This window comes from Rhincodon typus, chromosome 12, assembly GCF_021869965.1.
Source record: "Rhincodon typus isolate 14 chromosome 12, sRhiTyp1.1, whole genome shotgun sequence".
NCBI classification, from domain to species: domain Eukaryota; kingdom Metazoa; phylum Chordata; class Chondrichthyes; order Orectolobiformes; family Rhincodontidae; genus Rhincodon; species Rhincodon typus.
In genome coordinates, this window is record NC_063343.1 from 40,561,439 (window position 1) to 40,587,947 (window position 26,509).

Consider the following 26,509-nt stretch of genomic DNA (forward strand, 5'->3'; position numbering starts at 1 on the left):
TCTTCAGAATGCTTATTTCCAGATGTTTATCAAAGAAGGGTCTAGGCTCGAAACATCAGCTTTCCTGCTCCTCTGATGCTGCTTGGCCTGCTGTGTTCATCCAGCTCTACACCTTGTTATCTCTGTTGAAAATAGTGATGTTTTAAAACACAGCATGGACACCTGAAATAAAAAAAAAACAGGAAGTGTGCCAACAAAAAAAACAAAAATGCAGTCTATGAAAAAAACTGACACATCAGCAAAGCTAATTTGCAAACTGGCAAAATTGTATTTAAAAAATTGTTTTGACTGAACACTGTAAAAACATGTCATTGGGAATACAGAACATACTCACTTAGTTGAGAAAAATTAATGCTGTTGCAGGATTGAGCTTTACAGGATGCATCACAACCTCTCAGACATTACATCAATTTACATGCATGCTAAAACTTGCGTTTGTGTAGCATCATGAAACACAAAAAGCATCCCAAAATTCCTTCAGGTGATGTAAAAATGCATTTTCCCTATAACCAAACTGAGTTATTAATTCCTATGGTGCTTGAAGATGACAGACATCCCTCAAAATAGCTCCTACCTACGACAAAAGCATTTGAAACTCAGTGTAAATACCACGCATAGTTCTGCTTATGAAAAGCTTATTTGATATTGCTTATACACCAAATTCAACCCACAAATTTAACATAGTGCCCCATGTTTCATTTATTTTTCATAGTTTCAAAACAAGAATTTTTACTGTGAAATAACAAATAACGCTTCATATTAACATGAATTTCTTGGATGGTAACATTTCTAAAACAGTAATTAAAAAAATCCTTACCTGGCAGCTGGAAAGGACTGCTTGGTCCAGAACTGGCTGGTGAACTAGGGTAGGTGCTGCTTGCAGGAGATGGAGGGTATGGGCTATTTGGTGAAATAGGAAATGGATTACTATTTGGTTGTTGAAAGGAATCTGGAAATGTGGCATTGTGTGGCATATGGGGTTCATTATGACTCAAATTCCTGAATTGGACCAGAAGGCTATGCTGTGGGTTGAATTCACTGTGTCTTGGAACCAAAACTGGAGGCAGAACTGGAATAAAAAGGTAAAAATGTCAAATGTAAAGTGTTGACTATAGTATAAATTTTATTGCAGTCTGAAAATATCATCTGATCATTTCATTGATTTAAATGAAAAATGTATTGAAATTTCCATAAATGCAAAATATACAGGCATTTGATCTTCTGTATACTCAAGTTGAAACATGAAAAATTAGGAGCATTTAAATCAAAATAACATGGTGAACAAGGTATGCTACTGATGCAATTTCACTGGGCTCATCAGCACAAACAACTGCTCACTTCTTCTACATGTTATACCACTTATTTTCCACATTTCCTCACTGCCTTTCCCCTTGAGTAACATCTCAAGTCCAACTCTGCACATTATGCATAATCCTGATCATAATTCACAAACATCAAGCAATTTAAATCAGAAAACCTATTTAGTAAACTGGATGAGTGCATAAACTAATGTTTTACAAGGCTCTTGAGATATTCTCCCAAGCAACCGTTTGATGTTTAAGGGCCTTTTCTCATTCTCAATAACATATCAGGTGATCAGGGGTCAGTAAGTTCAGTCGGCTGGATGGCTGGTTTGAAATGCAGCAATGCCAATAGCATGGGTTCAATTTCTGCACCAGTTGAGATTATCATGAAGGATTCCTTCCCAACCTCTCTCCTCGTCACGAGGCATGGTGTCCCTCAAGTTAAACCACCAGTCATTTATCTCCAATGAGAGGGCAGCCCTATGGGCCCCTATGACTCTGGCAACTTTACCAATAGGCGAAGCAGTCGCAAAGTGAGAACGTGTTCTCTACTTATACTTGGGTTAACATGGATTATTCCGATTTATGCAGAAGGAAAATTAGAAGAATTCATCAATATCCTCAATAACTACCAACCTCCATTAAATTTAAAGCCATAACACACAAGGAAATTATCAATTTATTAGTCAGCATAGTACTTAAATTGATACAAGACAACAAGCAAACGTCAGCAGCAAAATTTATTTTCAAAATAACTGACACACCCGCAGGCACAAAAAGACATCACTCAAAATACATCTCTACACTGGTGAGATGATAACTACTAGTTTTCAAATATATATGAACAAAACCAGAAGAATTTAGACAGGCAGTTACCACCTTTTACTACATGTCAGATTTCAACTTAATAACTGACAATGTTATCTACAACTGCATCTAATAGATTATTGCTCTGAATAGGTGCATCCCTAAACTGCACTAACATATACTTGCAAGGAATTCATTACTTCAGGGATTTCATGTTTTACTGACTCCTGGTTAGTTAGGTATTCTTTTGTTACCATATTTATTAATTATTTTGTACAAATTAAAGATGGCAGGATGGGTGATGCTGCAGCAAGGTGGAGCTCCTAGACGCTAGTTTGGTCCATACCTGCACACGTGTTTGAAGTTCAAGCAGCTTCTGTTCAGTTTATTAGCTGGAAACACAGCAACAGACACTATGTTGAATTGGTGAGGGGAAAAGTTACCCAGATGCCTTGTACCATGAGGCAGTCACACTTTTTAGATTAGATCATTTGATATGGTCAGTATTCAGGGAAAGAAGGGTGTAACTGACAGTGAGGCAGGTAAGAGGGCACAGAGGACTACAGCATCAGTCTTAGCAACTGTCTAACATGTTTGAGACTCTTTCAGCTGGTCTGGATAACAGTGAGAGCTGCAGGGAATCTCAGCTATTAGACCATGACGCCATGGTACAGGAAGTCACCCAGGTGGGGGACGCAAAAAATAAATGTAGTGGTAGTGGGGACAGTATAGTGAGAATGAGTACAGTTTTTTGGAGCAAAGAATAGGAGTTCAAATAATGTACATGCCAGGTGTCAGGAGTCAGGGCATCCATTCAAGGCTCAAGGGGAATGTGCAGTGAGAGAGGGGGAGAATCCAGTCATCGTGGTGCGGACAGTGATATAGGCAGGACAAAGGATGGTCTTATAGTCAGCATGACAAACTAGGTGGCAAATTAGCACAAGGCAAATCAGATTAGACAGATGAATGCATAGCTCAAAAACTGGTCTTGGAGAAATGGGTTCCATGGGAGGATCTGTACCAATGGGAAGGTTTCCACCTGAACCATGTGGGGTCACTGTTCTTTCCAACCACATAACCAGGGAAGTAGAGAGGGTTTTCAAATAAATAGCATGACCAGGGATCAAATTTGGAAACATATGGAAAAAAATCAAAGAGTAGAGGCAGAGGCAAAGGCAAAGACAAATGTATTAATACAGGAAACGATATAAAAGTCTGCGAGAGGAAGGGATGGAGAGTACTCCAATAGGTATTACAAAAATATAAAAGCAATTGCAACACAAAAACATGAACTTACAAAAAGCATGATCTGGCAACAATTACAGAGACATGGTTGCAGGGTGACATGGATCGAAACCTGAAATTTGAAGGGTGCAGAACTTTAGGAAGGACAGGAAGATCGGAAAAGGTGGATGGGTAATCCTGTTAAATAACGATTGTACCACAAAGACTTAACCAAATTCAGTAAACCAGGATGTGGAAGTAATTTGGGTAGAGATGAGAAATGATAGGAGAAGAGTCACTCATGGGAGGGGTATACAAGGGCCACTAACAGTAACCACATGGTAGGGTGGAGCAGAAGGAAGAAATATTGACAGCTTATCAAAAAAACAAAGTGATAATCACGGGAGATTTTAATCTACTTATCAACTGGAAAAGTCAGACGGACAACAAGATAGCCTAGGTAAGCAGTTCATAGATTGCTTCAGGATAGTTTCTTAGAGCAGCATGTTCTGGAACCCACCAGACTGTAGGTTATAGTAGAACTGGTACTGTGCAACAACACAGAATTAATTGATGATCATATACCGACAGGAGTCCTAGGTAGCAGTGACAACAATGTGATTGAATTTTACATTCAGTTTCAGGGAGAGGGGAATGAGTCAGAAATTTTTTAAATTTCAAGAAGGGTAATTATGAAAGAATGAAAGCAGAACTGGCTAAAATGAACTAACGAATGATGTTATGGGTAGGTCAAAGTGATCAGTTGTAGACATTTAAGGGAACATTTCAGAATTCACAGAATAAATACATTTCAAAAGGATTCCAAGTGACAGTCCCATCATCTGTGGTTAACTAGAAAGACCAAAGATAGTAACAAACTTAAACAAAAAGCACATTCTTGTGCAATCACGTGTGGCAGGTCAGAAGATTGGCCAGAATATAAGAAAACATGAACAAAAAATTCAGAAGGAGGGATAATGCAGAATAAGAGATGAGCAAGCCAGAAATACAAAAACAAATAGTAAGAGTTTCTATAAATATTTTAAGGTAACAAGGTGAGCTACAAAAGGGGATTCTAGAGAATTAGTAATGGAAAGAACAAAAAGGCAATAGATAAATCAAACAGGTATTTTGTACAGGATACACATAACATGGCAAAAGCAGCGACAATTCAGGAAATGGAATGGAGAAGGAACTCAGGAAATCATAATTAGCAAAGATGTGATACTGAGTTGGAGCTGCAGGCTGGCAAATGCCTGAGGCCTAAGGACTCCATCATAGGGTCTTGAGAAGCACAGTGTGATAGTTGATGTATTGGCTTATTTTTTTAAAACAAAACTTCCTTGAATCATCAACCATCCCATTACATTGGAAGATTGCAAATTTAATTTCTTCATTCAGAAATGGAAGGAAAACAGAAAGCTGAAAACTACAGAGGTTACAGCACTGCACAAGGTAATCAGGCAGGAAAAACACGGTTTTGTGAAAGGGTACCATTTTGACCAATCTACTTAAGTACTTGGAGGAGGTAGCACATGCTGTAGATAAAGTGAAACTAGTAGATGTACTGTATTTAGATTTCCAAGAGGCCGATGATAAAGGGCGACATCAAAGGATGTTGTAGAAAACAAAAGCTCATGGTGTAGTAAGCAGCATGTTGTCATGGACAGAGGATTGATTGGCTAACAGGAAGTACAAAGTAGGTATAATTGGGTCTTTTTCATGTTGCCAAGATATAATGAATGGTGCCACAGGGATCCGTGCTGGCATCTCAACTATTTAGAACTTACATAAGTGGCTTGGATGAAGGGACAAGGCCCCTCATGTCATATTTTCTATAAGTGCCAAATCTGATGATGACACAAAGACTGCAGGAAAGTAAGTTGTGAAGAGGACATATTGATACTTTAGAGGGATATAGATAGGTTGACTGAGTGTGCAAAGATCTGGCAGATGAAGTATATCATGGAAAAGTGCGAAGTTGTTCATTTTAGTAGGAAGAATAAAATGAAGCATATTATCTGAATGCTGAGAGATTACAAAGCATCAACATGTAAAGGGAGGTGGATGTCCTAGCGCTTGAATTTAAAAATGTTAATGGAGGTAGTTCAAGTAATTATGACACCTACTGGAATGTTGTTATCAGATATCATGAGGAGAGCAGAATATATAAACAGACAGCTCTGAGTTCTGAAGTTATACAGGACTTAAAAAATTAACATCATCTCCTATTCTCCATTTAGTCCCCTTATTTAAGGAAGCATGTCAATACAGTGGAAGCAGTTCAGAGGAAGTCTACCAGTCTAATTCATGGAATGGGCAGGTTATCTTATGAGCAAAGGTGGACACAGGCTAGGCTTGTATCTGCTGGAGATTAGGCAAGTGGGAGGTGGCTTAACTGAAATATATAAAATCCTGAGGGGTCTTGATTAGGTTGATGCGGAAAGGATGTTTCTTTCTTTCAGAGGATATAGAACTAGGCATCACTGTTTAAAAATCAGAGGTCATCAATTTAAAATGGATGAGGCAAATTTTTGTTTTCTCTCATGTTTCACAGAAGGCTCTTCATGAAAAGTTGGTACAACAGAGCCCTCAAGTATTTCTTTTTAAGGTCGCTGCAGATAGATTCTTGTTCAGCAAGGTGATGAAAGGTCATCAGGGATAGGCAGAAACGTGGATTTGAGGTTACAATCACATTAGTCATGACCTTATTAAATGGTAGAGTAGGCCCGAGGCAACAAATGGTCAACACCTGCTTCTTGCTCATAATATTTAGTACTGTTCTTTTTCCTTGGAACCTCCCTTTCTCTGACTCTGCAGCTGCACTCTCTCCCACCTCCACTTGCAGCTCAACTCCCTCCCACCCTTGCCCCTCTGCTCTTTTCTACCTTTCTTTACTCCCCTCCAACCATCCTGGTAGACAGTGCAATCTCACTCCTCAACCTGGCAGTTGTTACCTTTCTTTCTTACTTACTTACCTCACTGCTCCTCCAATCTCAGGCCATTTCGCTCTTGAAAATTCTCCTCACTGAATCTGTCAATTCTACTTCCGGGGTGATCATTCTCACAATGGTCACCCGTTTAAATATTCTCAGGTCTTTTTAGGGAGCACTCATGGATATGTTTTTTTTAATTTTAAGAAGGGTGTCAATACTGCATCAGTTTATAGTTTTTTTTTTCCAACTGTATTAGGACAAATGTTATACTTTCAAGATATATGAACATCTCTCTCCAAACTTTAAAATAACCTTTGAAAAATCAGGGGATTGGTTAGCTCATTTTGCTTGGATGGTTGGTTTGTGATGCAGAGTGACACCAGCAAGGGTTCAATTCCCATATTGAATGAGCACCATGAAGGTTCCACCTTCTTGACCTCGTCCTTTGCCCGAGGTATGACCACCCTTGGGTTAATCCACAACCTGTTGTCTCTCTTCAATGAGAATGCAACCCTATGGTCCTCTGGGACAATGGTGACTACCTTTTATCCACAGAAACATAGAATCATGGAATCCCTAGAGTGTGGAAGCAGTCCACACCGACCCACTGAAGAGCATCCTGCTCAGACCCACTCCCCCAAACCTATCCCTGTAACCCCGTTTCCCATGGTTAATCCACCTAGCCTGCACATCTTTGGACTGTGGGAGGAAACAGGAGCACCCGGAGGAAACCCACACAGACACGGAGAGAATGTGCAAACTCCACACTGACAATCACCGAAAGGTGGCATTGAACTCAGGTTCCTGGCAGCGAGAGGCAGCAGCACTAACCACTGAACCACTGTGCTGTGTTTGGTGCAAAGTGAGTAAGCATTTTAAGAACTGGTTCTTGCAAGAACAGAAAATTCTTTTAAAAAAGTTTTGACCCAATGTTGTCAAAAATACTTGAGATCAACGTACTTCAAATGGTACTGCATTTTGATGCATTGAAATCAACGCACTATGAAGTATTCTACTGCCAAGTTGGTAAAGTCAAAGTATGATGAACTTCCCATTCACAACGGGAATTACAATCAGAAAAGAAATACCAACACAGTCTGTGAACAAAAACTTGGCCCGAGGGGAGGCAATAGCCTAGTGGTAACGTCACTGGGCTATTAATCCAGATATCCAGGTTTGAATCTCGCTATGGCAAGTGGTAGAATTTGAATTCAATAAATATCTGGAATTAACAGTCTAACGATGGCTATGAATTCATTGTCGATTGCCAGGAAAAAACCCACATGGGTCACTAATGTCCCTTAGGGAAGGAAATGGCCATCTTTACCTGTCTTGGCCTATACGTGACGCCAGACCCACAGTAATGTAGTTGACTCTTAACTGCCCTCTGGACAGTTACGGATAGGAAATAAATGCTGGCCTAGCCAGCGACACCCTCATCCCAGGAACGACTATAAACAAAAAATTAATAGGAGTTTCACGTAGTTAAAATGTCTTAAATTTTCAAAAACAAAAATCAGAAGTTGCTGGAAAAACTCAGCAGGTCTGGTAGCATTTCTGGATATAAAGTAGAGTTAACAGTTTGGGTTCAGCGATCTTTCTTCAGAACTCAGAACAAACATAATTAACAGTTCCTTCTCTTCATGTCTTCTCCATCCAAAAAGTACCCTCACTTCTCTGTCCTTACAAATTATAATCCAAATCCAACTCACATTTTCTTTGAACACACTGCCATCTTCCAAATCAGGTTTCCATCCCTGCCACATTGCCAAATGGCTAACGTCAAAGTCACAAATGACATTCTACATGACCAGGACAAAGATAAACTTTAGCTTCTTCAGCCTTCTCAACATTAGACCAGACCTCCATACCCGTCTCTCACACAGCTGGACAAGAGAGAGAACTATCACGTGATTCAATTTTTGCCTCTGTCATTGGTAATCACTCACTAATGAGCATAATTGTCCACCTAGGAAATTCCAACGTCATGATCAATTCTGTGTGTTCTCACGTGGCCAATCAGCCCAATCCTAGCGCTGCACCTCCAACCGCACATTTAGTGGGTGTTTCTGGGAGGTAGAATTGACGCTTCGTTTTAGGATTGTTGACATTCCTTTCACTAGCTCCTTTTCCATACTTCCTCTTGCCACTGGGTGTTCAAGGAATTGTGTCCCTTCAACAGGAGTCCAAGTTGATTTCTTCTGAACGGGGGTCTCCCATGCATTGGCATCTAAGTTGCATTTCTTGAGGGAAGCATTCAGGAAGACTTTTGAAACGCTTCCTTTGCCTTCTTGTTCGAATGCCTTTCTTGGGCTGGGCAAACAGGATTTACTTTCATAAATCGAAACTCGGGCATCCTAAGCACATGGCTGACCCAGCAGAGTTGGTTTTGGATGTTTAATTCATTCATTGATTGATTTATTGTCACGCGTACCAAAATGCAGAGAAATGCTTTGTTTATAAGCGGTTCAGGCAAATCATAGTAAGCAAAGGATGTACAGATCAAAAAGACTTAGACGCATACAGGTTGCACTGCACAGGGTGCACTAGGCCAGATGAACAATAGCAAGATCAGCATTATTTGAGGCTACAGTCCATTCATCAGTCTGATAACGGCTTGGAAGAAGCTGTTCCTGAACCTGCTTGTGTGTGTTCAGGCTTCTGTATCTTCCGCCTGCCAGAAGAGTTTGTAGGAGATTGTTACCGGGGTGCGATGGATCTTTGGTAATGTTGGCAGCCTTTCCGTAGCGGCGAGCTATGGAAATGGAGTCCATGGATGGAAGGCTGGCTTCTGTGATGGTATGGGCTGTGCACACCACCTTTTATAATTTCTCACGGTCCTGGGCAGAGCTGTTGCCATTACCAGGCTGTTATTCACCTGGACAGCATGCTTTTAATGGCGCATCTGTAGAAGTTGGCAAGGGCCCTTATGGACATGCCAAATGTCCTGAGCCGCCTGAGGAAGAGGCGTTGTTGTGCCTTCTTAACTGTCATATTTGTGGGAAGTCCAGGACAGGTTGTCGGTTATCGTCACTCGGCAGAACTTGATGCCCTACACCCTCTCAAACGCAGTTCCGTTAATGTGGATGGGTTCGTGTTCTCTGCCTGTCTTTCCACAGTCAATGACATTGCGGGAGGGAGAGGGAGAGCGCGGGAGAGCGAGTTTTCATTACACCACGTCACCAAGCCCTATGTCTCCCTGCTGTACTTTGAATCATCCTTGTTAACTTGTAGATGGTGTTCATTCAGAATTTGGCAACACAGTCGTAGGTGTATAGGGAGTACAGTAGGGGGCTGAGGACACATCCTTTTGGGGGGGTGGGGGTGGGGTCCAGTGTTGAGTGCTATTGTGAAGGAGGTGCAGGCACCTATCTTCACTGGTTGAAGCCTATGTGTAAGAAAGCTATGGATCCAGTTGCAAAGGGCAGAGCAGAGACCAAGGTCATGGAGTTTTCAGATCAGTCTGGAGGGGATAATGGTGTTGAAGGCAGAGCTGTAGTTAATGAGCAGGAGTCTGACCTAGGTGTCTTTGTTGTCCAGCTGTTCCAAGATTGAGTGCAGGGGTAGGGACATGGCATCCTCTGAGGACCTGTTACGTTGGTAGGCAAATTGTCAGGGATCGAGGTAGGCTGGGGGACTGGAGCTGATGCAGGCCATGACCAGCCTCTCGAAGCACTTCATTGTTTCTGAGGTCAGTAAAGCACACTTGTACTTTTTTTTGCTTGAAAGGTACCGGGATGATGGTGGGGACTTCTGCTTGTAGGAGGAAGAGGTTGAAGAGGTCGGTAAATACCTCTGCCGTTTTGTCCGCACAGGCTCCGAGTACTCGGCTGGGGACACTGTCAGGGCCCTCCGCTTTCCTTGGGTTGACTCCCAGGAGAACCAATCTGACGTCTAAAGTGGTGACTGAGGGAACAGATATATTCGGGACTGTCTGGGCAGGCACCACCGTGCTGCTGGCATTCTGCTCAAGCTGAGCATAGAAAGCATTGAGCGCACTAGAGTGGGATGTGTCTTTGCCCGCTATCTTGCGCTGCTTCAATTTTGTATCCTGTAATGTTGTTTAGGCCTCGCCATAGGCGGCGCAATTCCGGTTGGTATGTTTGGGCCTCTAACTTGGTTCGGTACTGACTCTTGGCATCCTTGATGGCTTTGCAGAGGTCATATCTGGATTTCCTGTATTGGTCTGCGTCACCCACATTGAATGCTGCACGTCTGATCTTCAGTAGGGAGTGGATTTCCTGGTTCATCCAAGGTTTATAATTGGAAACACTCGGATTGACTTCTTTATTACGCAGTCCTCCCCGCATTTGCTAATGAGGTCTGTGACGGTGGCAGCATAACCATCTGACTTTCCATCGAGTATTTGAACACCGTCCAGTCCACCGATTCAAAGCAGTCTGAGATGATCTTCCATTGCCTCTGACCAGCGCTGTACTGTTCGTGAAGGATTCTCCCATTTCAGCTTCCGCTTGTAAGCTGGGAGGAGGAACACAGTACTGTGATCTGATTTTCAGAAGTGTGGATGGAGCGGTAGGCATCTTTGATTGTTGTGGAGTAGTGGTCCAGAACGTTCAGTCCTCTGGTGGGACAGATGCAATGATGATACTTTGGCATCACCTGCTTGAGGTTGACTTCGTTGAAGTCTCCAGCCGCAATGAATAGGGCTTCAGGGATTTTTTTCTCGAGTGTTTGTGGCGGAGTAAATCATTTCTAGGGCATTCTTCACATCCGAATAGAGTGATATGTAGACTGCTGTCAGGAAGGCAGAGGTGAACTCTTTTGGAAGGTAGTAGGGATGGCACTTTACTGTAAGGTATTCTAGGTCTGGGGAGCAATGGCTTGCTAGTGTCACCATGTCCAAGCACCAGGTGTTGTTGATCAGGAAGTATACCCCACCACCCTTTGCCTTACCCAAGGACGCCATGGAGTCCACGCAATGTATGGAGATTTGTCAGCTTGTAGGGTGCAGTCAGGAATAGCAGGGATGAGCCAAGTCTCTGTGAGGCAGAGCACACAACAGTCTCTCAGGTTCCTCTGGTAGGGAAGTCTAGATCCGAGTCGATCCATTTTGTATCCTATACCTTGGATATTTGCTTGGAGTACGCTGTGGAGAGAGTCTTGAAACCGCGTAGTTTCAACCTCACCTTCAGGCCAGCACATTTTCCCCATTTCCTTGTAGGCTTCCTGGAGGCGGTGGCTCCACAAATATGCCCATCCTCAACAACAGGAGAGCCAAGCAAAAAAGAGAAGGCTGAGGTATTCACAGCAGTCTTCAGCCAGAAACATCAAATGGATATTTTAAGTTAATGAGAACGATGCTGATTCATAGTGACGGTACAAACTTTTCACTGTATTTTGTATTGAATATGCATGACAATACATGATACAATTCAACTCAAGCAGGACAAATCCAACCCATCAAACTACTACCCCATTCATCTACTCTCAATCATCAATAAAGTGATGGAGGTTGTCATCAGCAGTGCTATCAAGCAGCAATTGCTCTTAGTCGGAATTCCTCCAGGGACATTTAGGTCCTGACATCATTATAGCCTTGGTTTAAACATGGACAAAAGAGCTCTGTTCCAGAGGACAAATGAATGTGACAGCCCTAGATATCAAGGCTGCATTTGACCGAGTGTGTGGCATCAAGGAGTCCTAGCAAAACGGGAACGATTGGGAATGGGGAGAAAACTCTCCTCCGGTAGGAACCATTTTTGGCAGACAGAAAGATGGTTCTGGATGCCAGAGCTCAGTCACCACAGGTCCAGGACATCTCTGAAGGTTAATGTCCTGGAGCCAACCATCTTCATCTGCTTCATTAACGACCTTCCCTCCATAAGGTTAGAAGTGGGGTTGTTTGCCACACAACATTCAGTGTCATTTGCGACTCCTGAGACACTGAAACCGGACACAAACTCAACTGAGCTCACCTTTTAAATATACTGGCTACAACAGCAGGTCAGATTCCAGGTAAACTTGACTCTTGACTCCCCAAAGCATGCCCATCATCTACAAGGCCCAAGTCAGGAGTATGACACTATGCTCCCCACTTTCCTAGATGAGTGCAGCTCCAACATTCAAGCAGATTGTCACCATCCAGAACACAGCAGCACATTCCACCACTTACTCACGGTAGCAGCTAGGTGTACTACCTACAAGATGCATTGCAGAAATTCACCACAGATACTTAGACAGCACCTTTCAAACCCAGGACCACTTTCATATAGAAGGGTAAGAGCAACAGATGTATGGGAACACCACCACCTGCAAGCTTTCGCTCAAGCCACTCCCCCTTATGATTTGGAAATATATCTCCATTCCTGCACTGTCGCTGGGTCAAAATCCTGGAATCCCCCCTCTAGTGTCCACCTACACCACATGAGCCTCAGTGGTTCAAGAAGGCATTCACCAACACCTTCTCAAAGGTAACTAGGAATGGGTAATAAATGGCAGCCCAGCCAGCAACACCATGTCCCACAAGTGAATTAAAAGAAAATATAAGGTGGCCTGTATAGAACAAATTCCAGCATAGATCAGTTGGACTGAATAACCTGGTCTGTGCTAGAAAGTAAAGAACAGTAACTCAGAGATTCTTGTTATTTAATCAGAATTAGAAGATCCAGACGATGCGCCTTGAGATTATAAAGTTGACAATTCATATATTTTGTAAATAGGAACGAATTTCCAATGGAATCTTGTGATTGTTCCAAAGATTGGAAAAGGGAGTGTGTGTGTATTGGTGTTGGAGATGAACAGAGAAGAAAAGAAAATTACAAGGCAAAAACAAAACAAGATATTAAGGTTGCATCCAAAAATGACTCCAACACGACCTTAGGTTTCATGAGGCCATCACCAAGTGCATCACTGGGAAATGACATTAATCAAAAGGTGACATTGGGAATTTCTTGGTAGACGACTCACTTTTTGAGTTAAGATCTTGTAGTTGACAAGAACACTCAGTGCTATCCACCTTTGTAGAAAGACATAATAAAGTACGAAAAAGGTGCAAGAAAAATAATGGCCCCTAGTGCTGAGAGAAAGGATGGTAATTGTGCCTGTAATCTGAAGAACACATTGTGCTCAAAAATCACCACCTTCAGCTGTTAGGTAAAGGCTAGTTATCTCAAAAGAACGACAAAAAAAATGACCTCAAAAGTACAAGCTTTTCCAGAATTATCTAGACCACTTAACTCATTCACTCTGCATTTAGTTTATTTTTCATATGCAGTCATGATTATTTTTCTAATTGATTGAATGGAGAGAATCACTTTTAAACAGTTTCCTCAAGTCTAATCAGATGAATTGTGTCAGAAGGTTCAGATCAATTGCAGTTCAGATTTGCAATTCAGTGAGGTTAGCTGACAGTTGCTTGGACAGTGGAAATATATCTTCTCTTCAAATGTAAGTAGTAGCAATTCATATGGAGTACAGTTACTGGTGCCAGTGGCTCAGTCATCCACTGACCTAATTCTCATTTGTGCCCAGTGACCAACTTCAGGCACTTTTCATAACAAACTCTTTTTGCACCAAGGCATTCAAACATACAGTGAAAAGATTCATAGGACAGCAAGAATACATACTCAGATCAAAATATATATTCTTTCCTTAGCCCCAACTCAGATTAAATGCTGAGTGCTTCAAAATAATCAGGTTTCAATGTAAAGCAGAGATTTAAACTGAACACTCCCTTTGTGGTTTGATACTTTATCACAGGGGCTATTTACATATTCAGGGGACAAGCATTTAACAATCTGCTAAAAATCTTTTTCTCAAAACAATTCTGTTACTTTCTTAAAACTTGGTTCAAGTGACAATTTTCCAACCAAAGAGTAAAACACTATTACCAACATATGGTGCCGAAAGAGACTATACAGAAAAATCAATGACCCAACAAAATAGCTACTTCTTGATAACTGTTTTCCAATGAATTCTTAAAGGCAATATCTAATACCTTCAGAAAGCTCTACAGATACTAGCAGTCTTCCAGCATCGTCCTTAAACACTTATTCGGCACCTATGGAATGAAAACTGGTTGAACCATCTAATTTTCAGATACTGGAAAGCATCACAGCCAACCTTAGTCCTATCCTCAGTTCATATTCAGACACGTGCTTTCCTACACTTGAAAAGAACTACAGTGAATATCTGCAGCCCAAGATCCACATTCCCTATATAACAACAGCACCCTTGTTGCAAAAGCTAATTTCACAAGGACTAGAAGCAAACATAAGACCGTACTGATCTGAATGAACCTGAACAACATCTCAGGGCAGTATGGAAGTCGAACGATTCCAAATTTATTTGCAAAATATCAAAACAATGTGCATATACGTCACTGAATTCTTCTCTCGACTGTTGAGCCTAATGACAATACATGTTTGTTCATTCTTTTACAGGATGTAGGCATGGCTGGCAAAGCACATTTGTTGCCTACCCATAATTTCCCTTGAACTGAGCAGCATGCTAGGCCCTTTAAGGCGGCCAACCACAATGCTGCGGCTACATAACCATGCATAGACCAGACCTGATAAGGATGGTAAATTTCTCTCCCAGGAGGAGATTAGTGTGCCAGATGAGTTTTTACATCAATCGACGATAGTTCACATGGTAACCAACTAAGACCTATTTAATGTTCTAGATTTATTTTACTAATTTCACATTTCACCAGATGCCATGGTGGGATTTGAACCCATGCCGACAGAGTATCATCCTGGCCACTTAAATTACTAGCCCAGTGACATTACCAATATGCCACGTCTACAAATTAATCACTGCATGCATGATGTTTGCACAAAGCAAAGTATACCCTGAAAGCGTAACTCAATTTTCAAATGCACTAACATGGAAAATTAAATATTGATAGAGAACCAAAGCCAATTACATACAAATAAAATCCGAAAGAACTGCGGATGCTGTAAATCAGGAGCAAAAACAAAATCTGCTGGAAAAGCTCTGAATTCTGAGGAAGGGTCACTGGACCCAGAACATTAACTCTGATTCTTTCTTCAAAGATGCTGCCAGACCTGCTCAGCTTTTCCAGTAACTCTGTTTTTGTTCCAAACACTTACATGCATCTATTTATTTCACCAAGGATCTTTCCAAATAAATCATACTTAGTACCTGTTCCAGATATGTCCATGATTTCAAGATGTCTAAAAACACTGAACTTCCATTTTCATTTGAACCTACCTGATCAAGATATACATTTCCAAACAGGCGAAGTTTTTTCATTTCACTACAGCATTGTTATTTTACCTCCAAGCCAACAATACAAATTCAAATTTAATTAACCAAAACGTATCAGACATAACTGCACATTTTAAATACATACCAGGACTTTCCACTCGCTTATAATGATAAGGATTGATGCAAACTTCCTTCTGTTTCGATCCAAATGGAAATTCGCAAATGTCTAATGGCTTCAGCTCATGATGACTTTGAAGATCTGGCCATCGCCACACACGGCAATAAATGACATGAGGCAGGCCTTTCCTGTGTGATACCTGAAGTCGCCCGTCTAGAGATCGTGGGATGGTAACACATCTGCTTGGTTGACCTGGACTGCTCAATGCCTTTTCCAAATCCTCCATGGCCCCCTTTTTCTTCTTCAATTTTTTTACTAGAGCATCAACTGCTTTCTCTGCCCATTTTTCTTCTTCATCCCCTTGCTTCCAGCCCAACAATCGTTTTACAGCTGGGCTGGTAAAGGAGAACAAGCTTGCCATCGTCATTGTGAAAAAGAAATGGCACAAACACGAGCATGCAGAAACGTGCTTCCAAAGCAAGGTCAGCAGCTGCACGCAGCAATGAACTAATTCAAAAGACGAGCACACTGCTTTAGCAAAAGGAAACCTCAGACATACAAAATTGTATAAGAAGCTTTCCTTTTTCAGTCGTCACAATTGTCTTTTTAGCAGCTGACAATTTAAAACCACAACATCCCAGTATTGGCTTCCAGACTGCTTCCTCCAGCAACAGCTCAGGCAAATAAAAAGCCCACCTGCAAGAATGTCAAACGGTAAAAAAAAGTCAAGTTAGTCTGAAAAAATAAACAAAGATCAAATGCATTTTATTACAGATACTAAGCAATACTTTCAGCAACCACCTGCAAGCGGTGAGATATTATTTTGGGAAGTGCTGCAGAATTCTGCAAGACTTCAGAGAAGCAGACAGCCACACAGAACACCATCTACTTCAGTTTTGATTTGCCCTTATTCGAAGTGAAGACTGTCTTGCAAGTCTGGATATTTGCCCAATTTAGTCTGCTTTTAACACAATTGTTTTCAGATCAAAGAAAATGAGCAGAAACCTATCCAATTCTCAAGTCTTTTCTAAAAGAAACTTGGAATTTTTCCTGGGGATTTTCTATTCTATTTTTGAGAAGAGAAAACTGTCAGAAAAATCAGCACGGACACTGGGCCTCAAATCACTGGAAAGTGAATTTATTTCAACCATCAAAAACTCAAAAACCGAAAGACTTATGTTACACAGAAACAGGGTTCAAAATTTGGACTCGTTAACCAAAGGCAAGCCCCTGAGCAAGTGCAAGTGGCACAAAGTCCTGGTTACAGACTTTTGTATATGTGGTTTCAATATACTGTACCAGAACCATTGATGCAACGCCTTCAGGATAGTCTATTAAAAACAGTTATAAAACATTTACAATCTTTAGAAAATAGAGTGCTGCAAGAAAATTACAAAGATACGAAAAAGATATGACACTACATTAAACTATCACACAGATACAAAGGATATCAAGTTTACATTCATTTTACCTTGGAAAGTGATACAGGCTTCACAGTGTTTGTCAGTGGCCATCACCAAACATTTGCCAACAATGTGTGAATTGATCATAAATTCACCTTTATCACTCACCATACAAATGTTATGTCTGTAAGTACAGCTTTCCTGGTATAAAGAATACTTCAAAATTATTCCTTAAAACTTAGATTAACTTTGAAATATATAGCCTTCAATAATCATAACCTGTTGTTACAAACACTGCAAACATATGCCCTACAGTGACTGAAACTAATCCTGGAATCTCACTCCAAACGATAAGCAGCAACTCGGGCAACAAACTGCTGTCTTGGAGGCATCAGAAGCGAAAGAAAAAAAAATACACAAAAACACTACAAAAATATTCCTAAATGATGTGGTGATGGGGAGATGATGGTGAACTGCAAAATAGTGACAGTGGATTGAAACTACAACATTCTTTGAAAATGTTAATCACAAGAAAAGGAAAAAAGAAGATGCAGTACTTCAAGAACACAGTAGGCCTTCAAAAGATAGTACAAATAGTAGTTGCCGATTTAATGTGGCAAAGCCAACAATAAACTAAATAGCAGAAATTAACAAAGACCTGAAATTGGAATCTTTTATGATTGTGTTCATGTTTATTTTCATTTATTGTCATTTTTGTCAATGAACACATATCAATTGAGTTAGATAGAAAGTTCTGATCTTAGATGGCTTTAGTAAGTCATTTGCCCAAAATTCTTCCTTTTTTCAGGCCAAACCACCATTATAAATTCAACGTAGCTTGAAAACAAGACAAAACTTCTATTTAATATCAGGGAAAAAATATACGATAATATGGTATGCAGTTTATTTTTCTGTTTTTAACTCACTCCGTATCACCAACTAACTTTTATTTTTCTCCTTCCCATTATTTCTGAAGATAATCAGTTCTGCAAGTTCTCCCATACCTGGTCAAAGAGCTATTATTCATGTAGGAGCCAAATTAATTATTAAAACTAAATTAAACTGCCGGAGTAAATAGAAAAAGTGAATGAATACATATTGAACTCAAATTAAGAGTAAGATACCTCATTGCCAAAAACACCTTTAAATTCCTATTTTAAACTAGTTTTAGAAATAGCACTGGAAAATAGTGAAGCCAGCAAGTTCAAAAGTAGTTCAGGAAAATATTTACACAATTCTAAGTTTGTCATTACACTGAGCAACATTGCTTTTTAAATATAAAAGTTACCTGCAGTTATTTAGAATTTTATCCCAAAATTTATCTAGCAACAAACTAGCATCTACCATCATTAATCAGTCAAACCAGCCTAAAGGAAATTTACTGCAGATTTTTTTGGGCATTATACAGCTTTACAAGTATTTTAACTTCTTAAAAAATGCCTAAAAACTTCTTGCCTTATGTGCTTGTTACATTGCAACTCCCTATTAAATGCAACAGCATACAAGTTCAAAATTAAATTCTGAAAGAATAGATTTCCCTTTTTATGAGCTCGGACTTGTACTAAAATTAACTTTAGACCCAAATGCTTTCTGTTCTGCTAAACAACACATTCTCAAGCAACAATAATCCAGTATATTTACAGGTCACTAATTTCAAGGAAGCTCTTATGGTGATAAGAAGGAAGCAATGTGTCGTGCCACTGTGTTGATAAGCAATGGTAAAATCTGATCCAGATTCCCTTGTGAATGGTTGTGCAAGTATGTATGAACAATTAAAAGCTGGCAGAAGGCACATGTGGAACTTGGCAAGAGGATGTCTGCTGTAAAGATGTTTCCTTTGTTGCTACTCAGGCTGACAAACAACATTGTTCCCACAATTAATGTCTTTACCTTTTTCAAAACTACTCAACAGCTGATTAAAAAAAGTCAAGTAATATTCCCACATTTAGCTGTATCACATCAACAACAAATGGCACTATGAATATCACAAATTCACTAGATTTTTAAGACTTATTGCCATCTTAATCAAATGATTCTTCATCTTATAAATAATTCTTCATATTAAAAACCACTCAGCTATTTTACAACACTGAGTAAACCCGGGGTTCAGAACATGCTAGAATTTAGTTAATCATCACTTCCTTCCTAAACTCCCTCCACCTAGAGTTCATCACAAAAGCACATTAAATCTTCCTCAGCCTTAGGTTGTTCCAAAGCACTTGATCGCTTTCGAAATACTTTGATTTGTGCTCAATTTTAGGTACAAACTTTACAACAGCAAAGTTTCAGAAATAGCAGTAAGATAAGTAACCAGTGGTGAAGATGATAATGGAACGTTCTACCCAAAAGATGCAATTTAAAAAAATGTAGAAACTGAAAAACATAATCATCCACACAAATTTTTAAGCGACATTATGTTTAGTTAACTTTACTCCATGCCTTGAAGCAACACAAGGGCAGACAAAGATATGTCACTGACAAATTTTCAGAAGGTCTTCAAAAGTTACAGGGAGAACTAGCCATTTAGGTACAGAACTGGCTCGAAGGTAGAAGACAGAGGGTGGTACTGGAGGATCACCTTTCAAACTTGAGGCCTGTGACCAGCAGGGTGCCACAAGGATCAGTGCTGAGTCCACTGCTTTTCGTCATTTCCATAAATGATTTGGATGTGAACACAGGAGGTATGGTTCGTAAGTTCGCAGATGACAGTGAAGAAGGTCACCTCAGAGTACAACAGGATCTTGATCAGATGGACTAATGGGCCCAGGAGTGGCAGATGGAGTTTAATTTGGATAAATGTGAGGTACTACATTTTGGGAAAGGTAAAATAGGGCAGGACTTATACATTTAATAGTAAGGTCTTGGGGAGTGTTGCTGAACAAAGTGACCTTGGAGTGCATAGTTCCTTGAAAGTGGAGTTGCAGGTAGAAAGGATAGGGAAAAAGGCATTTGCTATGCTTGCCTTTATTAGACAGGACACTAAGTATAGGAGTTTGGAGATCATGTTGTGGCTGTACAGGACATTGGTTAGGCCACTTTTGGAATACTGCATTCAATTCTGAACACACTGGAACAGATGTTGTGAAACTTGAAAGGGTTCAGAAAAGATTTACAAGGATGTTGCCGGGGTTGGAGGGATTGAGCTATAGGAGAGGCTGAATAGACTGAGGCTATTTCCCCTGGAGCATCAGAGGCTGACGAGTGACTTCAGAGATTTAGAAAATCATGAGGGGCATGGATAGGGTGAATAGCCAAGATCTTTTCCTCAGCGTGGGGGGAGTCCAAAACTAGAGGGCATAGGTTTAAGGTGTGAGGAGAAAGATTTAAAAAGGGACCTAAGGGGCAACTTCTTCACATAGGGGATGGTGCATGTTTGGAACGAGTTGCCACAGGAAGTGAAGGAGATTGGTACAATTACATCATTTAAAAGGCATATGGATGGGCATACGAATAGGAAGGGTTTAGAGGAATATGGGCCAAATGATGGCAAATGGGATTAGATTAATTTAGGATATCTGGTCAGCGTGGACAAGCTGGACTGAAGGGTCTGTTTCTGTGCTGTATAGCTCAATGACACCAAATCACCACAATGCAACTCCCAAGATCAGAACATGCAAATTCAGGAGACAGGTACTACAATGGAAAACAAACTGGCTGAAAAATAGAAACCAAAGTTGAGGGTAAATGGGGAGTTATTGGTGACTTGGTAGTTATTCGTACTGGCAAAAGACAGGAGGTGGTATTCCAAAAAAAAAAAAAAAAAATTAATTGTTGCCAGTATCATGGGTCAGTTAAATGTTTCGTACTCTAGAATCTCCTTACATGCATCTATGTTATGTCAATTCAACTACTGTGTTTCATGTTCAATGATTCTTTGAATAAAAGGATTATCTCCTGAATTTCCTTTTGGATATATTAGTGACTATCTTCTATTTACGATTGTAAATTCTGGTTTCCCAGTGATTAGAAACAGCATCTCTCTAGCAAACTCATCAAATCTTTCATAATCTTTTTCAGGTCACACTCAATTTGGAGAGCATAGCTTCTCAGTTCTGGTATCATGATAGTAAATGAATTCCTCAATGCTTCTATAACCCTTTTATATACAGGAAAACACAAATCACCCAATGTTTTTCTGGGTTTGTTACCCTCACAAAAGAAAACAAACATCTCAGGTTCATTTCTCTGGAAAACAAATGAAAGGTGGTTACATTCAGTTAGTATATATTCTTAGCTAAACCACACGGAGTACTGTACACAATGCCGATCTGTATATAACAAAAAGGGATATGGAAACACCGAGGAAGGTGGTAAAAAGATTTACTAGAATGATACTAAAGTGAAAGAGTTACCAATAATGTGCACATTCCATTCATGAATTTAAAAAAAAAACACATGATCTCTTTAAGATGAAGTTTGCAGCACAAATATTAGGCAGTATCACAATGAACTCTCTTGTTTCTCTCTGAAGTAAGCCACAGGATCCTTTCCATCCATGGAAGATGGCAGATAAAGTCTCAATTTAACATCTCATCCTCTAAGACTACACTGAAGTGTCACACCGGGAATGGGACTTGATCCCGGACACTAGCTGAAATGAACATTTGCACACAAATTATTGTATCAATCTTTACTTTCTGGAAATAAAAGTAGGATCAAAGGAGAAACTGAAAAAGCAAAACTAATGATTTTTCTTTGAAAAATCAATCAAGTTTTAAATACTCTGAAGAAATAAGAATCCAAACTTGCTTTCAAGGCCAGAGGCTGCTCAGCAATAAACAAAACCTAATGCACAATGAAGTTTGTTCCTGGCAGATTAAAGTTTAACATTTTAATATTAAAATCATTTTTTTTTAAATTAAGAATAACGCTTTAAAAACCTTAACTGGATATCACTTAATTGCATGTGTGAAGGCCACCATATGAATTGTGGTGAGCACAATACTAGTGAAATCAACATCCAGATTTCCACACTAAACAGCACACTGATATGCTAGAAGTTCCTAACATTACAGAGTAAAGAGTGCAAGCACTGAGATTTTTGCCATCATTCCAATTACAGTAGAAGAGTTAACATGTAGCGCTTTAATTTGAGGTTTTAAATTCTACATCACTTTTTGAGGACAACTGTGCCAAAACAAACGGCAAAGATAATGAAATTAAGTATTCTTCTCACTTGAGTTTTTCTTGCTAACCCTTCTCAGCAGATTTTGTCACTTCTATCTTGTATCTGTTTGGGTTTTTTGCAGTTTTGCTCTTATCCCTTTTTACTATGTTTCACATCCCCATTTTTTCCTGTTTACTTAACTTCTCCTTATTCCACTTTACTACTTGAGCTAGGATGGTAAGAGTTATTTGGGCCAGCTTAAGTTTCTTAAGTTGCCAGTAACAAGTCAGAATTCTGACCTACATGCACATATGTGGGAAATTTGTTGTTAATGGCTACAACCACATGCTGTTTTATATGATACAAACATTTTTAAGTTGAAACAAAGGCTTGGGGAGTCTTGCAGCACATGAAGTACTTTTAATTTTTTTTTTAAAAAAATCACATTCGGAGGTGTCAAAAATTCACATTTTTTCTGGTTTCAGATCTGGGGCTGAGATATTTTTGAGTACATGGTTCACAGAAACAGTATGCTGCAATTGGGTTTGTTTAATTTTCCCTGAAGGCAGAACACACAGTTCTTCCAGCTTGTTCATCTTTTTCCCTAATGTGCTACAAACAACTACATCACCCTTATCACCTAAAATGAGGTAAGTTCCATCAAGTTCCGAAGAAAGGTCACTGGACCTGAAACATTGACTCTGCCTCCTCTCCACAGGCTGCCAGACCTGCGGAGTTTCTCCAGCAATTTCTGCTTAAGATAAATCAAGACTGTCCAGAGATCAAGTGGAGTGAGAAATGCCAGAAAAGTACACTTTAGCCAGAATAATTCAGCTAGGTAGTTTTATTTTTATAATATGCTTCTGTGATTAAGTGGTATTTGACTTTGTAAGAGTTCAGTGATGGTGAAATTTCAGGCATTGTTTGATATGAGAGGTAAAACCAGAGGGAACCTTTGTGAAATGCATGCAACATGAACACAGGCCACAATGTATTTATATCGCAATCAGTGTTAAACAATGGAACTGCTGATGAAGATCTCTATGCTCAAGGACGAGTCACTTATGCAGCATAGTAACATAAACACATGGTTAGCTGTTCTGTCCCTTAAGCATGTTCCATCACTCAATTGGATCATAGCAGATCTATACCCCAGCTCAATCAAAAGATTAAAGTAACTTAACCTATCTCTCCGTATAACACTAAAGCAAGACCTAGGGAACAAGCAAACTTGTCATAACAAGTGACATTTGAATAATAGAAAGTGCTAGATAAAATCCAAAAAGAAAGCACAGCTTCTGTACATGGCTTAAACAGCAACATCTACATCTTAAGGGTCCACTGACTAGAGGTTTAACTGGCCTAGCCATTGCATGGCTACTAGAACCATACAGGTACTTGAAATTGTACACCTTTACAGACTGACACAGCACTAACTGTCAGTATTGGTGGAAATAATTAGCATGAAAATTCAGCTAGGCTTTTTGAAAACTGAAGCATTAAACAAGCACCAACATGAAAGCAATACTGAGCATTCCCAATAATTAACAGAGTGTAGCAAAAAATCAGCAGGTCATGCAACATCTGTGGAGAGACACAGAGCTGGTGTTTCAGACTGATGAGGATTCTTCATCAGATCAGAGGCAGCATAGAACAAAATAGAAGTTATGAACAAGTGAAATGGGGGAACAGGAGAAGAACACAAAATTGAGGGAGAAATCAAAATGATAAAAGGCAAAGGGAATAGCAATGATAAAAGTAAAGAAACAAAAATACATTTATACATGAAGTGTGAATGGCTGCAGTTGTCAAAATGCAACATGGAGAAATACTGCTGTTTTTATCAAATTTTTGTATCAAGAATAGGGGTAGACAAAAGCTGCTAAATAGTACAGGATATTAATATAGGAACCGCAAAAAAATGGGACGGACAAGATTGATTGCCAAAAGAGCCAGCGCAGACTCAATGGGCATGATGAAACAATACAGTACAAAAGGAGATTATGATTCCAATGAAAGAAATCAGGAAACCAAACCCAAAAAATCGCAGAAGTTTTGCAATGCAGAAGACCATTCAGCCCACTGTGTTTGCACCGGCTGTTATTCAACAAGATAAAAGTAAATCACAGTAAAGTCTTTCATTCATTTCTTTTACACCATCTATGACTCTAAAAATAGTTGAAAAGTCAGAGATGTACAGCATAGAAACAGACCTTTCGGTTTAACTCATCCACACCGATCAGATATCAGAGATAAATCTAGTCCCATTTGCCAGCATTTGGCCCATATCCCTCTAAACCCTTCCTATTCACATACCCAACCACATGCCTTTTCAATGTTGTCATTGTACCAGCCTCCACCACTTCCTCTGGCAGCTCGATCCATGCATGCACCACCCTTTGAGGAAAAAGTTGCCCCTTGGTTCCTTTTAAATCTTTCCCCACTCACCTTAAACCTATGCCCTGTAGTTTTGGACTCCACTACCCTGGGGAAAAGTTCATCTATTTACCTTATCCATGCCCCTCATGATTTTATACACCCCTATAAGGTCACCCCTCAGCCTTTGATGCTGCAGGGAAAATAGCACCAGTCTATTCAGCCTCTCCCTATAGCTCAATCTCTCCAACTCTGGCAAAATCCTTGTAAATCTTTTCTGAACCTTTTCAAGTATCAGAACATCCTTCCTACAGCAGGGAGACCAGAATTGCATGCAATATTCCAAAAGTGGCCTAATGGATGTCCTGTACAGACGCAAAATGATCTCCAAACTCCTGTACTCAATGTGCTGACCAATATAAGCAAGCATACCAAACGTCTTCACTATCCTATCTACCTGCAACTCCACTTTCAAGAAACTATAAACCTGCACTCCAAGGTCTCTTTGTTCAGCAACACTCCCCAGAACCTTCCCATTAAGTGTATGAGTCTTGCCCTGATTTGCCTTTCCAAAATGCAACACCTCACATTTCCCTAAATTAAACTCCATCTGCCACTCCTCAGCCCATTGGCCCATCCGATCAAGATCCCATTGTACTCTGAGGTAATCTGCTTTGTTATCCGCTACATCTCCAATTTTGGTGTCATCTGCAGACTTATCTAGCCATACCTCCTCTGTACACATCCAAATCATTTACGTAAGTGATAAAAAGAAGCGGACCCAACACCAATCTTTGTGGCACACCACTGGTCAGTCCTCCTGTCTGAAAAGCAATCATCCACCATCACCCTCTGTCTTCTATCTTCAAGCTAGTTCTGTATCCGAATGGCTAGTTCTTCCTGTATTTCTGTGATCCAGCCTTGCTAACCAGTCTACTTTGAGACACCTTGTCAAACTTCTTACTGAAGTCCATATAGATCACATTCACCGCTCTGTTCTCATCAATCCTCTTTGTTATTTCTTCAAAAACTCAATCAAGCTAGTGAGACATGACTTTCCACACACAAAGCCATGCCGATTATCTCTAATCAGTCCTTGCCTTTCCAATTTTTTTTTCTTTGGTTCTGAAAACGGCAGAGAGATAAACATTGGATGAGATACTGTACATAATGTTTTGCATTAAGAACTGAATTAGTAAATGGCATTGTGAAAGGTGGAGTTTCACTTTGCCTAAAATTGTTGAATGCAATATTGAGTCAAGAGCACTGTAGATGAAGTGCTGTTCCTTGATCAAAGAATCATTATAAAGCAAAATGAAACCCAAGGCTGACTATCCAACGCTGGACCTAATGGTTAAAGGCTTGGTCAAACAAACAGGTTTTAAAGAATTTCGTGAAGTGGAAGAAAGTCGGAGAGGGTTAGGGAGGATATTTAACATTATAATTGTCACTTTGTAGCTTCAACATTAGCTCATTATTAAAAACTGATGGGACTGAAGTAAACGTATAAGCTGCAGCTTGACAGGATGCGGCCACAATTTGAACCACTGAAGTGGCTGTCTTTTGTAGGACTGGCTTTGAACTTTTTTAAGCAAACAAATGTGTAAGTTACTTATGTTAGTCCACAGTATGGTCTTGACAATACTGCAATGGATAGGTTTAATGCTTTTTCCACAGATTTAATGCTTTAAACACCAAACACATGACTTAAGATTATGCATTGGTTAAAGTTAAGGGCAGATTTATCACAAGTTCTTCCCCCAATTTTAGGAGAATCACAGGTTGGATACTATGTCAGCAAGCTAAAACAAACAATGTGAGAATTTACTTTAGCATGCAGCAATATGGAAATGGGCTGTCTTGGTGAATTACAATACCTTCAATCTGATTAGCAGTCTACCTTTTCAGATTGCAATTTAACAGTGAACATAATTTCATCATTGTTCTAAATTAGGTCTGCAAGCATTATATATAAATGAGAAAAAAATTAATGACTGCAATATTAATCACCAGTACAGCACAAAAGAATAGCACAATAAATA

The 26,509-nt window shown here is 39.9% G+C and overlaps 1 protein-coding gene across 4 annotated transcripts in view; it reads right to left on the reverse strand.

Moving 5' to 3' along the window:
* LOC109923395 (mothers against decapentaplegic homolog 5) overlaps nucleotides 1–26,509 on the reverse strand; it is a 72,184-nt gene that overhangs the window by 15,729 nt on the left and 29,946 nt on the right. For all 4 annotated transcript variants that reach the window (XM_048603622.1, XM_048603621.1, XM_048603623.1 and 1 more), the window contains exons 2-3: nucleotides 15,609–16,277; nucleotides 818–1,069 (exon numbers count right to left, since the gene is read on the reverse strand). In XM_048603622.1, the coding sequence (XP_048459579.1) occupies nucleotides 818–1,069; nucleotides 15,609–16,008 (652 nt within the window). In that variant the 5' untranslated portion in view covers nucleotides 16,009–16,277. The remainder of the gene's footprint in view (nucleotides 1–817; nucleotides 1,070–15,608; nucleotides 16,278–26,509) is intronic.